Source organism: Aythya ferina (genome assembly GCF_964211825.1).
Source record: "Aythya ferina genome assembly, chromosome: 10".
In the NCBI taxonomy this organism is placed as follows: Eukaryota; Metazoa; Chordata; class Aves; order Anseriformes; family Anatidae; genus Aythya; species Aythya ferina.
The window spans coordinates 12,319,360-12,333,172 of record NC_140306.1 but is presented as its reverse complement, the minus strand read 5'-3'; the positions used below and the strand labels follow the sequence as shown (position 1 = coordinate 12,333,172).

At 52.4% G+C, this 13,813-nt stretch overlaps 1 protein-coding gene across 5 annotated transcripts in view; it reads left to right on the top strand.

Annotated features, from left to right (window-relative positions):
• Positions 1-13,813, top strand: part of FLNB (filamin B) — an 85,262-nt gene that overhangs the window by 14,525 nt on the left and 56,924 nt on the right. For all 5 annotated transcript variants that reach the window (XM_084530381.1, XM_084530377.1, XM_084530380.1 and 2 more), the window contains exon 4: positions 1,088-1,479. In XM_084530381.1, coding sequence (XP_084386507.1) covers positions 1,131-1,479 — 349 coding nt within the window. In that variant the 5' untranslated portion in view covers positions 1,088-1,130. The remainder of the gene's footprint in view (positions 1-1,087; positions 1,480-13,813) is intronic.

The window sequence follows — 13,813 nt, the reverse complement described above, 5'->3', positions numbered from 1 at the left end:
CGTGCTATCTTTGGGGTGCCGTGCTGCTGCGGCTGTGCATACGGGGTTGCACTGCTGGCTACACTGCTGGCCTCAGCTCTGTTTGTACCTGGGTGCCACGGGGGCTACGAACTGGGCGTGCAGCTGTGCCAGGGGGGATACACACACAGGTATGCACAGTAGTGCTATAGGGGCTGCACCCCCACGTATGTGTATTAGGGCAATAGGGGCTGCACCCCCAGATATGTGTATTAGGGCTATAGGAGCTGTACCCCCAGGTATTAGTGCCAGGGGGGCTGTACCCTCAAATATGTGCATTAATGCTATAGGGGCAGCACCTCCAGATATGGGTATTAGTGCTATAGGGGCTGTACCCCAGATATGTGTATTAGGGCAATAGGGGCTGTTCCCCCAAGTATGTGTGTTAGTGCTATAGGAGCTGTACCCCCAGGTATTAGTGCCAGGGGGGCTGTGCCCTCAAATATGTGCATTAGTGCTATAGGGGCTGTACCCACAGACATGTATATTAGAGTTATAGGGGTTGTACCCACAGATATCTTCATCAGTGCTATAGGGGCTGCACCCCCAGATATGCATACTACTGCCAGGGGGGCTGTATCCCCAGGTATGTGTATTAGTGCCAGGAGGGCTGTCCTCCTAGATATATTCATTAGTGCCAGGGGGGCTGCACCCCAAATACATGTATTAGTGCCAGGGGGCTGCACCCCAAATACATGTATTAGTGCCAGGGGGGCTGCACCCTGAACACACAGCACTGCTACAGGGGCCGCACCCCCGGCTCTGCGTCGGTGCCATGGGGGCAGCCCCTCGCCCACCCTTTAGCGATAGGGGGGCTGTAACCCCCGACCCCACAGCGCTGCCCCACACAGCCCCACACGGCCCCACACAGCCCGGGGGCCGGCCCGGCGGGGCGCGGGCGGCTGATGCGGCCGAGGGCGGGCCCGGCTGCCGCCGATAAAGGCCGGGCGGCGACGCGGGGGCCCGGGCAGAGCCGGGCTGAGGCGGCTGCAGGAGGAGCGGGACAACCGCGGGGCCGCGCTGCTTCTCTCCATTCCCTCCCTCCCTCCTTCTTCTTCCCTCCCCTCAGGCGGGGCGCGGCCGGGCGGGGCGGAGGCGGAGCGGGGCCGGCCATGAGCACGCAGGCGCGGGGCCAGGGCGGGCGCAGAGCGGCCGAGGCTGAGGGCGAGATGCCGGCCACCGAGAAGGACCTGGCGGAGGACGCGCCCTGGAAGCGGATCCAGCAGAACACCTTCACCCGCTGGTGCAACGAGCACCTGCGCTGCGTCAACAAGCGCATCGGCAACCTGCAGCACGACCTGAGCGATGGGCTGCGCCTCATCGCCCTGCTCGAGGTGCTCAGCCAGAAGCGCATGTACCGCAAGTACCACCAGCGGCCCACCTTCCGCCAGATGCAGCTGGAGAACGTCTCCGTCGCCCTCGAGTTCCTGGAGCGGGAGAGCATCAAGCTGGTCTCCATCGGTGAGTGCTTCCCCGTTGCTTTCTTGCATCGTTTTTTATTTTTTTTTAAGGCTTAATGTGTAGAAAACCTTTGCTTCTCTCCCTCGGGTGCCACCTGTGGGTGCTGCGTGGCCGTGGGGTCCCCTTGTAGGGCAGAGCGGGGTGCTGCTCCCGAGCTGTGTCCCCCAGCCGCCTGTCAGCACGATGCTGTTATCCTCCCCTGTAGCATTCGCTGTGCTTCCAGGTAGTTGCCTTCCCAAGCAAAGCTGCAGCACGTTCTCTCTCTGTGCAGCGTTTTCCCCAGATGTCCCCCATCAGCCCAGGCAGCAAATCCAGCCGGGATGCTGCTGGCCCCAGCCTGCACCCCCCCACAGGTGACAGAGTCCCCTCACACTCCTCTTCTTACATGCTACAGCCCAGTAGATGATGCCAGTGCTCAGGCTAGCGTGCATGCTTATGTGAGTGCAATTGCAGCTTACATCCTGCTTTTGAGCAGGGCTGCGCTTTCTCCTTAATCCTTGTGCTGCGGTAGCTCGCGGTAGAAAAAGCCCAAGGAGCTCTGCTAATGCCTGGAGATGGGTTTTGGAGCTGATGCTCGCCCTGGCCGGCGCTAGGCTTCGCTGTCCGTCCCGCAGCAGAGGGTGCGACTGCCGGGTAGCTGGCAGCCCGCTCGGGAAGCTGCTGGTATGCAGGGCAAATCGCAGCTGATCCCTCAGGAATGCCTGTGGTGACCGTTTTGGGGGATCGCTCAGGTGTGGCCGCAGCCATAGTAAAGCCATAATTTGAATGCCTGAGAGATCTCTGGGAAAGAATGTGAATGCCTCTTCTAGCTCTTTGCCAGATAACTCTAATTACTGCCTCCTGATGACTCTGGCCTCAATGAAGTACACAGCTGAATTTGGGTGAGTTCAGCTCTGCTCGGCTGTCTAAAACTCTCCGCCAAGGTGAAAGCTGTTTCCCTTCAGAGGCATTAGCTGTAATAGCAATAAAATAAGAACTTTTCTGGTGTGGGAGAGACCCAGTAAGAGTCACTGCAGAAGCCCTCCCTAGAAACGTACTCAGTGGAGTGGATGGGTGCCTTGCGGTGCCTCACTGCTAATGCAGACAAAAAGAGGACTCTCGGGTCCCAAATATCTGCCCTCCCCCCCTTGAAGGGGAGAACAGCTAATGTACTCACAGCTGGGAGCAGAGCTGGTGCTAATTATTTACTTAGAGCTGCATTCCCTTCACACAGCAGGGTTTGACTCGCAGCTGCCTGGCTTCTCCGCTGAGCTTTCTCTTGCCAGCTCTCAACACTGCTGATGGTCGAACTCACCTTTCTGCTCAGCCACTGGAGTAGCTCGTTAACGGCCAGGCGAGCGCTTCCCTCTTATTGTATTGTTTGACCTAGGAAAACTTAGCTGCTCCAGCTGCCTTCCTATTGTGCTGTGAGGCTTCCCGACGGATACGGGTTTGGGAGATCAAGGTTAGGCTGGTCAGGCCTGGCTTTCAGCGATTTCCTTTCTAGAAACACTGCTGCAGCAGCACAGCACTCTTACAAGATAAAATTTAGCTGCAGAGTGGCTGTAGCTACTGAAGACATGTTTAACTGCTCTGGAGATTACTTGTGTTGTATTGCCTCTTACAATAACAGCTTGTTGAAGTTCTGGAGAATGAGGTGACTGTGGCTGCTGGTGCCTCTGCATGGAGGGGTTTACGGCCCCGTTCGTGCTGTGCAGCTGGAGCAGAAGCCAAGCAGTAGCACAGGCGTCCTACTATACGTACAGCCCTGGATAAACTGAACCACTCCTGAAAAAACATCCTGAACTTGCCTTCCAAAAAAGACATTCAAAATAAACCTTGTGGCATTCTGCTCAGCAAAACGTGTCGAAGCCCACACTGCTCCTTCTGCAGGCACGGCCAAGGCTGTAAAACACTGCCTGCCCTTAGTGCTTTTCTCCCTTTGGCTTTAGGTTCTAGAGAATTTAGGACTTTGTCTCTTTTGTGCTGCTGAACAAACATGAGGTCATTTGGAGGCCTAGAGCTGTGTTCGAGTAAGGGCTCTTAGGTAGAGAACTATGAGGACTCGGCTGGCCTTTGGGACCTGGGGCCAGCTCTGAGCCAAATCGGTTGGGAAAACAGACAGCTGTGGCTGCTGGATTTCTAGCATTAATAATGCCATCAAACCTCTGCGAAATGGATGCAGTGCCTGTTCCAGTTATTATTTAACTTCCAGGAATGCCTTAGAAGCCATGCACTAAGGCTTAGCTACTGCTGCTGTCCCACAACCTATGCTTCTAAAAGCCTGGTACTGAAGGATTTTGGCATTCGGATGTTGTCCATTTAAAATCAAGTGGCTTATTTGCAGGGAAATCAATTAAATCTGTTTGACCACAGCCTTTTTTTGTATCACCAGGAGTTAGCCTCTCCTGCTGTTGCCCCTTACCTAGCCATTGGTCTGAGTCCATGGGCACTTTTCTTCAAGCCATGAGGTGCCCTCACTTCAGCGTGAGTTTGTGACTGATCTACTGTAAGAGCAAATGGAAAGCATGTCCATACTGTGCCCCATCCAACAAAGGTGGGGCTGAAAGCTCTGAAAATGCTGTTAGGGCAGGGGACTCAAGCAGGAAGGAGTCTTCTGTTCAGTGCGAGGTGGCTGCTGGGCTACTGAAGTGTTAACAAGTGTTAAGTCTGGCTCTTTTTGCCTGCTAGACTGAGGATAATTGCGGATTCCTGGGTGCTGAGTGGCGTGCGGCGTGACAGGCAGAGTAGGACGCCAGGAATGCAGAGCACAAGGGCCTAAGGAGTTGATCGGCTCCAGAGATTACTTTGTATGGGAGCCACATTGTGCCTTGGTAAAAGCCACAGCAAATCCCAGGAGGGGGTTGAGGTTATGTTTGGCACTGAGCTTGCCCCCAGGAACCAGGTAGCAGGCAGCCAGTCCTCGGATTTAGCTTGGAATCGGGACTTCATGGTCTAAATGAAGCCCGGCGGGCAGTTTGTGGCCATTGATCGGAGCCTGTACCGCAGATTGCACCCGATGCTTGCCCTGCAGTGCTGTGTCACGGGCAGCAGCGAGATGGGTGCCAAGCAGCCGGCTTGTTTGTTTGGTGAAACGGTAATCTTAGAGTGCAGCACTCAGATTGATCAAACTGAAAACGTGTGGTTTAGCTTCGCTGGGTTGCACTTTCATCAGATAAGTGAGCTGAGCTGACTTGCCTCCCAGCTGCAGGATGCTGAGCATTAACACGAGTAAAAAGGTGGGGAGTAACATGAGTAAAAAGGAGGCAAAGGACCCGTGGGTCCTTTGAGTACCCATTTGAAATGTCATTCTAGGAAACCGCTTGGGACACAGCTCTTCTGTCTCTGGGCTGTTGATGCACTATGGGGTGACAGAGCGAATCTTAGATTTCTTAAACTAGGTAAATGTATTATCCTCTGGTACCTAGAGCTAGGTGCTTGAAAACTGGAAAGGAAAAAAAAAAAAGGCAGATGTATTTTCAGCCTGTATACACTTAGGGTCTCTCTCTGTCTCACTCCAGGTGCTATTAACACATCATAAGGAGGTAGTCAAAACACACTTGCATTTTGTCTGCCGCTTACCTGTGACTGCCCTGGAGGCTGTTTTCTGGAAAATATCCAGTGTTTCTTGGAAGCAGCTTTCTGCTTCTTGGAAACATGACACTTAATCCTTCCCCTCTAAAATTATTTTTGATAGACTGACAATGGGCCTCCCTACTGGAGACTGGAGGTGCTTTGTGTTTTAAGGGGTGGTTGGGTCTCCTCAGGACCTAGTGTTTTGGTAATTTGACTGCTGGACTAAAGCATAAGTGGCCTTGCCAGAGCCATTTGCTCCAAGTTACAGTTTAAAGTAGCTTAGGTAGACTGTTCTTGCATTCTTTTACATCTGAGAGGAAACTTGTAAAGTGATCAAATTCTTTCGTAAAATTACTTGGGACCGGTTAGGCTGATGTGCTAAACAGCTTTTTTGTTTAAGGCGCTGGAAAGTATACAAGCCATTCAAGGAGGACTGAAGTCTTGACTGTTCCATGTTGTAATGCTGTGTCCTGTTTGACTTACGTGGGGATGTTTAAACCTAAATCAGGCAGGATAACTATTTTCCTAGCCTCCAACTGTAATCTAAGAATGTGGTTAGCCTCGTGTGTGGCCGGGCTTTTGCATTCCCAGTATTGTTTGCTGTCTGCTGCGAGCAATGGGAAGTAAAACAATGATCTCTGGATCCCTCAAGCTTTAGAGGAATTCTGTTTTCTCGCTGCCCCTCAGGAAAAGGCTTTGTGCAGCCTGCGTGGGACCTGAACCAGGGCGTGCCAAGCTTAGACCTGTAATAGATGAGAAGCAAGAGCACCAGAGCAAAATGGTTATTGCAGGTGTTGCAGGCTGGTGTGAACAGGCTTGTGCTGTGCTGCAACGCTTGCCCAATTCTCTGCCACCAGCATCAGGTGTACCCACGTGTGGACGTGTTGTCCTGAACTGCCCGAAGTGGTGCACAGCTCACAGGCAGGGCACCTGGCCTCTGGCTGCTACAGTGATGAAAGGGGGATGCAAAGCTCATGGATGCAGGGTTTGGCTCTGTTAGAGCTTGATACCAACGTGCGTGAAGAGCCTGTCCCAGCAGTTATCGTTTGCAAAGCATCACATCTGACTCGGGCTCTGGATGAGGTAGCCAGGCTTTCTGTAGAGAAACCTTTAGGCTGCTGTGAGGTTTTCTTCCTTTTTTTTTTCCTCTGTGTGCACCCTGATAGCGCTGTGGTTCCTGTTCCAGAGCAGCTCCCCACGAGGAGGGATTGTCACCTCTGGGCAAGGTGCACCAAGGTAGTGCTGTGGACACCACACCTCAGGTAGAAGAAGGTGAGGATGTGTTGCTGCAATCTGCCTGGACTTGGCAACAAAACAGAAAAAGACGTTCCAGGCACGTCTGTGCTGGAGGAAGGAAATGCTGTGTAGCTGAGTGTTAACTGTCAGGGGAAGAATCTAAAACAAAACCCCTGTAAAAAAAGGTGAAGGAAAGGCACTGCCCATCCCGAAAAGGAAATCTGAGAACTTTCCTACAGCTTTCACTGCGTGAGTGTGGCACTGCTCACAAGGCTTGGTCTGTTGCAGGCTGAACTGCGAACAGCAGGGAACAGATCCATGCCCTTTTATATTATGTTTGGGGAAATGAGTAGCAGTTGCCATGAAAGTATTGAGGATGTGAAGCCTGCGTTAGCTGCTGTTAGATTTTTCTCGATTGCCACAGTCAGTGCGGTAGCGGTGGGTGCTTACCCGCCCTTCCTGTAACGGGTGCCGGGGTGGGGTGGGGTGGGGTGTGCTGCTCTGGTTCCTCAGAAGAACTTAATCTTGGGTTCGAGTTGAGTCAACTGGTGTCTGAGGTTATCTGCTGAATGGGCTGAGCAAGCTCTGCCTGCTGCTTTGGATTCATTTAGTGAAGTTTGAGAGAGGTTTTTTTTTTTCCTGAGCCTTGCTTTTGCTTGGTGCAGATTTTTATCCCTCCACCAGGCAAAAACAAACAAAAAAACCAGCTCTTAACCTTCCTCCTGAATAAAGACCAGTACTCTGTAATCTAATAGGAAGGACACTTTTTTCTTCCATATCACAGGTCAGAGGTAAATCTAGGATCTTGTAGTTGAGAGCCTTGCACTGAGTTGGTTGCATCATAACCAGGTGGTTCTCTGGGCTCTAGCATTGTCTGTGTGAGCTTCCTTCAGCCCACTGTCTCCTTCTGCAGCTAACCTTGAGGTTTTGGAGGTGTTTACGTAGCATCTGGTGCATCACAGTAAGGAGTGGACCTGCTGCAGTGGGCTCACTGGATTGCAGTTTCTAGAGCAAATGCTGTTCTGTAAGCAGTTGGAAGCTTAACATCTGTAGTGAGATGAACACAATGCCTTCTACTTTGCTAGCATGTTATGACTGTAATACTCAAGACCCTTGCAGGAATAGAATTGGAGGGGTTTTTTGTTAGGGAAAAGAAGCTCAGCCACTTCAAACAGCCAGCTGCAGCCTTGCCCAAGTTCCTGGGAAGCGTGGGTTGCCTTGTGGTGAGTAAAGCAGACACTCTCCTGCCCTGGGGCTGCCCGCGGGTGGGCAGAGGCTGGAGCAGCACAATCTGGGCCTTGCTGCTGTGATGGATTGGGGTGGTTTGGGCCTCCTGCTGGTGCTGCCCTTGAACAAAGCAGCCACGGTTCTCTAACAAGCGCTTTGAGGAGAGCGATCGCTCATAGCTGCGCAGCCTCATCGTTAATGGGGTGTTTCCTCCCCGTCTGTTGGGTGATGGTCCTCTTCTGGTCCCTGCAGCTTACAGAGGCAGACAGCTCGTCTAATGGGGAAGAACTAATCAGTGCTGAAGGTGAGCTCTAACTTTAAAGCGTAAATTCAGCTGATATTCCACTGACCTACAGAAAAGAGCTCTGAAATACAGCAAGCTGTGGTGACCAGCCCGCGGTTTGTCGGCGTAACTTTGAACATCCAGGCGGGGACGGTAAATGCGAAGGGATGAGCTGTTCCTTCTGACAGCAGCAGGTTGCATGAGCTCCCCTGCCAGGGTTTACCCAGCAATAGCAGGAAAATGTCTGCAGGCTGTGCTGACATCATGGGCTGCCGCTCCTTGCTCCTTCTGCTGTGCTCCGGGGCACTCGGCAAAGCGTGACGCGTTTCTTTGTCACAGCACCGAATTGCTCCAGCGTGAGCAGTGCTGGGCTCCGTGGCAGCAGCAGCACATCCACCCTCTGAGGGCGAGGTGGGCATGGATGGATGGACAGACAGACAGACCGGCTTCTGTGCTGGAACCCAGCCTGCCCGCTGTGAGGGGCCTCTGCTCGGCGGGGAGGAGGAGAGCAGCCCCAGAGCGGCTGATGCTGGGTGGTGGGAGCTTTGGAGCGGCTGTGACACTTCATGCTGCTTTTACTGAGAGTTTCTGTAACCAGAACCCTTCCTGGGTGGTGCAGGTCGCTGGAGACGGCGGTTATGAGGGTGGAACAGCAGCCCCAGCCCTCAGCGCCCCTGAGGGTGAAGGAGGCGAGAAGGGCTGGTGGCCTGCCACCTCTGCCTCTGCTTGTGGCCCCTCGAGTGGAATCACTGCAGGAATACACTGAAAATGCCTTGCAGAATGTGTCCCTGTGGCCATCAGGGCCAAGCTGGGCAAGGGTTTCCCTCAGACCTCATCCCAACACTGCTGAGGCGCACAGGAGCGGCTCCCCGCTCTGGCCGTGGGATCCGGGAGGCCGTCTTTTTTCAGCCTGGGTGTGGTGGCAGCACTTGTGCCGTTGCGGGGCAGTAACCAAAGCTGTGAGCCCACCCTTCCTGCTGCCTCCTGCCTGTGCCGTTCCCACCAGCCTTCTCTGCTGAGGTCTGGAGGGCAGCTGCTGAGGGCCTGTGCCCCCCGGGGGGCTGCGGCCTCGCCTGCGGCCGTGTCGGGCCAACCGGGCCGCTCGTGGCTGCCTGCTGGGCTTGATTAGTCTACGGCCACCCTTGCGAGGAGACAAAACCCATGTGTATGCGTTTCTGAGGCGGTATTCAAGGGCACCAGCGTGGTTGGTGGGCTGAAATGAGCCGTAGGTGGCAGCTCGTGAACTCTGTCGTGTAAACAAGCTTTGAAATGTCTCCTCCTGGGCACAAGGCGCAGGGCTGGGGGAGCAGACCTGTGCTCTGAGCAAACATCCATGATATGTGAATCTGAAGGTTATTCAAACACAGAAGAGGAAATAGTGCTCTCTTTGGCTAGATACTAACATGTGCTAGCTATCCTTCCTTTAATTGCTGTAATTAACTGTTTTACATGCCCTTTTCTCACAACAATCCTGCAGTGGTAAGTAGATGCAGCACGGTTTTGATGAACTTCCAACCACTGGCAAACCAGTTCTTGGAGCTGGTGTAGGTCTCAAGGCTAAAACCCTGCCTTGCACGTCTTGGACCGGACCTTCACCTCTGTGCAATCATCCTTTTATTGCAAGGCACGTGTGCTCGCTCCTGCTGCGTGAAGGAGGTCCCTGGGCTCAGGACGAGCTGGTGCTGCTGCCTTGGGCCTGCGTCTGGCTGGGGGCATTTCCCTGCCTGGGAAGGGCAGTGTGACAGACAAACCTTGTCTGCTGTGGTGCGGGACACAAAACTTGGGTTGATCTGGCTTTGGATCCCTGCTGTGGAATGGGGAACAGCCGCTTACTAAACAATATTGGTGTCAAACTGTCATCTTGACTGTGCAAGATACCAAGTGTTACCTCACTTCACAGCTAGACAGTGGATTTTTGCAGGGTTTCATTTGCAAGGCCCTATAACTCTCTACTCATTGCTCTCACAAATAACCTGTAGCCCTGGCATCCCTGAGCCTGCTCTAAAACACCGAATTGAGTGATCTTTGCATCAATCTGACTTGTTCCACAAACACAGGAAAGCGAGCTTTGATGCATGGACTAGGAGCAGGAATGCTGTTGAATGCTAAAATTATTTGTGAGCAGACTTGGATGAGCCTGCTCCAACACCTGGCTCTTGCAGAGCTGTTTGCTGCAGCAGCTATTAGTTGCAGTGGTTCTCTGGGAGTGGTTGTCACTCACCCAGACACAGTTTGTTATCAAATTCCTCTGTGGGGGAAGTGTTGGTTTCTGAGCAGGCCCAACTCACTGACTGTGGGAAGGCTGGGATGCTAATCGCATTGTTTCAGCGCTCTTCTGGCTGTTGATTAACAGCGTGGCTGCATGCAAATGTCTGATAGCTTATGTAAGTGCTTGAACAAAATCAATGGTCTAATTAAAAGTCAAATGGAAACAGCTTTGGATGTCTCTGAGGATTATTTCTTTCAGTCATTCTTTTAGGCTTGGGGTAAAAATACAGCAATAAGGAAAAAACAAGCTGGTGACTGCTGGGGAAAAAAATGTAACTTCCAGTGCCACAGCCCGACCTTGGGGGTGCTGGGTGCTGCAGCTATTGGATGTGAGGACAAAGGCATGGAGGCTTTTAGACTGGCACTGTAGGATCTTCTCTAGCCATGAAATCCTAATGCTCCCAACCCATGAATGGTTCCCCTTTTCTGTGTGAATGGCCAAAACGGGTCATGGTGAATCTTCCTCAGATACTCATAGTCCAGGTGGTGGGGAAGTATCTTTCTGATGCTTGGGGAACTCGGGCAAGGTGATGGAAATTGCCTGCGTTGCATCTCGCTGTCCACCAAAACTGTATTAGGCCTAACGGGCTCCTTTGGCTGATCTGTGCTGCACTCACATTGTGCTGCCCAAAAAAGAAAAAAACAAAATGAGTGTTCAGGAGTAACTGAGAGGCCGTGCCTGTGACATCCAAAATAATGAAGTATATTTTCTTTATAGACTGAAAACAAAGCCTGTGTGTGAGAAGGAAGCTTACAGTGAGAGCTAGCGTGGTGCTGGGTGTGGGAACTCCCAGCAGTTAGTGTGAACGTGAGCTTTGAGGTAGCCGCATAGCCCTGCGGTGTCGAGTGCTGTTTGAACCGAACTAGATCCTCTTAGCTGAGGATGCAGCGTGCATGCTGGACAACTGAACGGCTGCAATAAATGTGAGAGGTCAAGGAGGTCCTACCACAGAAGATCCCAGCTGGCAGAGTGTGCTGGTAAAGCAACTTCTGTACTGACTGCATTTCCCTGACCTAGCCCTGGAGTGAGGAAGAGCAAGGATTGTCAGCTCAGCCCAGCTGCCTGAAGCAGAAGGAGATGTCTGCCTGAGGAACTACACCATCAGGTTATTGAGGTCATGTGCTGCCATGTGCCCTAGTGCTCCGTGGAGCTGTGCAGAAGCAGGTACAGCTCTCAGCTAGCCAGTTAAAGGGTTGTTTTTGTCCACAAAAGAAGCTGGAAAATTCTGTGATTGTCTTCTAGTGGTTCAGATTCTCCCCTCGTGCATAGGAGGTGAAAAAGCACCAATTTAAGCTTTTCATTCAGCACATGGCCACTTTAAAGGCTGGATGGCACAGCCCTGACCTTGGTGCTGTCACAGCCGGATGATTAGTGGCTGCTCAGTGAGCATTAGTGAGCAAGCTAACGACTTGCAGACATCTGCAGTTATAGAGACAGGGGCATGTGGGACTCCTGAGCAAGGATATTGCAGAGACCTTGTCCCAAAGAATTAACCCTATTGCCACTGGCATCTTCATTTGCTGTGGACCTCAACACAGGAGGAGCATATCACAAAGATTATTGGGCACATGCCTAGACTTTTCCTGATACATGGCATGAAGTATGGCATGCTCCCAAAATGTCTGGCACTTCTACTTAATAAAATGCTACTTCTCCCTCTGCTCCCACCCATATATGTGTTGTGTCTGCAATGTCCTGAGGCAAGATGGTGGTGCTGCCCTACTCCATTGGGGTCCCATTTGCCAGCTTGAGCATCCCCTGGGGACAGCTGGGGCATGGCGTGCCTTACTGTCAGCTGGGGGCTTCCAGATCTGTCACTGCACTGTGGGAGTGAAAGGAGCTTAAAAATAATAGGCCTCCAAAAGTCAGGATTTAGGTTTGGAGCTACCCTGTGAGGGTCCTGGGGGTGTCTCGCTCTGCCCTGCATTTAGGTGTCTCGCTGTGCCTGCTGCGTGCTGCCTCTGGGCTGCTCTTGAGCTCCTGGTTGCTGAGTCGGCAGAAGCGCCTGACCCAGGAGCAGGGTGCTGCGCAGGGTGACCTTCAGGATGGGCCTTCTCTGCAGTTTGCTCGCATAAAGCCACGGTTAGCAGCTGCATCAGGGCCTGCTGCATGCTTTGGTGCTGTCGAACAGGTAAAGTGCCAATTTGGCAGGCGATGCTGCAATGCCAGGAGCAGCAGCCGTGAGTAAGATGCTGCCAGCTCGGTCACAGCTGAGGTGTGTGGGGTTTCCTGAGTAGAGCTCTGCCCGGCACCCCTGACTCAGCCAGGGAATTTCCCTGGAGTCAGTGGCACAAAAACCTACTTCTGTAAATCTACTTCACGTTTTGCTGTGGTATTGCAGCGTAGCTGTGAGCTCAGTGCTTAAAACTAAAGAAATGCCTCTTCTGATAGAGAGAAATAACTGAAGCCATGTACACCTAACAGAGTTTTAATTGCAAGGAGAAAAATAAACTGCCTAACACTAGCTGCTGCACCTACTGGTTGACAATACTGCCTAAGGCAGAGGAAACTTAAATATTTTAATTAACCATCTTTATTACTTAAACATAGGCTTTAACTAGCTGCAGAATATTTCATACCCTACCTGTGAGAAAAAGAGCTGAGGCTCCTGATGCAGAGCCTGGGCAGCAGATGGATTCAAGCCAAGCATTGAAATGAGGAGCAGCCCAGTCCCATATGGGAACGGGGCAAATACCTCTGGATGGGGACAGCAGCGAGGCATGCTCCTGAACGTTTTTCATGGTAAAATGAGGAATTGGTAACAAACAAGACGTAAATACCTGGTAGTCTGCTGGGTAACTGTAAGGGCTGTGATCACAGGTGCCAACACCTTAGTCCCAGAAGCAAAGATTGGTCTCGTGCAGGCTAGAGTGGACTTGCCTGCCTGGATCTGTCTGCAGTTCTCTGTTCTGGGGCGGCATGGCTTAGTCCCTGGGAACCGACTGCTGCTTAAAGGCCTACGGTGTGCAAATGCAGAAATGCTAATGATAGGTAAACTCTGAGGTGCTGCTCCTTGCTGTGGGACGTGAGTTTTGACTGTCTCGGGGCAGAAGTCTTACTGCTAGTTGAGCTTGTCTTCAGTGCTACCGATGGGTGTGAAGTCAGGAGGTGGCACAGAGGGCAGCCAGGCAGAGCAGGTCTTAAATCCTGGCCATGCAGGGGCGAGCCTTGTGCTTGGCGCTCCGTGTAGGAGCTGTGTGTGTGCTGCTGGGCTGTACGAGTGTGCGGAATTGCTGCTGAAGATGGGGTGGGCACGGCTTCCAGTGGAGGAGAGCGCAGGTATCCCCTTAGGAAAGGAGCTAACATCTAGCTGGATGCAAAAGCACGAAGACATTTTCACAGGGGCCATGGAGAAGCAATACAGCTGTGCAGCATACTTGAAAAACGAAACCAAACCCAAACTTTGTGCTTTGTGGCACCGAGAGGCAGCGGGTGGTTGCTGAGCCTGACCCGTGGCTGAGATGGGGTGGCGAGATGTGTGCTGGTGGCAGCACGCAGCTGTAGGGCTGCTTTCGGTGCTGTGGGGTCATGCTGAGAGTGCCTACTCAGTGACAACAGGAGTTATTAAAATGGCTCAGGTGTTGGAGAGAGGTTTTCAGAGTGACTGGTGCTCTCTGTGGTGAGGATGTGATTGCAGAGATCAGTTACCTAGAAGTGGCAGGACAGGGAGCTGACCTGCTGGTAAGTTCTGGGGTAAGTTTATCACTAAGCTGCAGACAGCTACAGAGCATCTGTAACAGGGTTTCTGTGCTTAAATGCTTCCA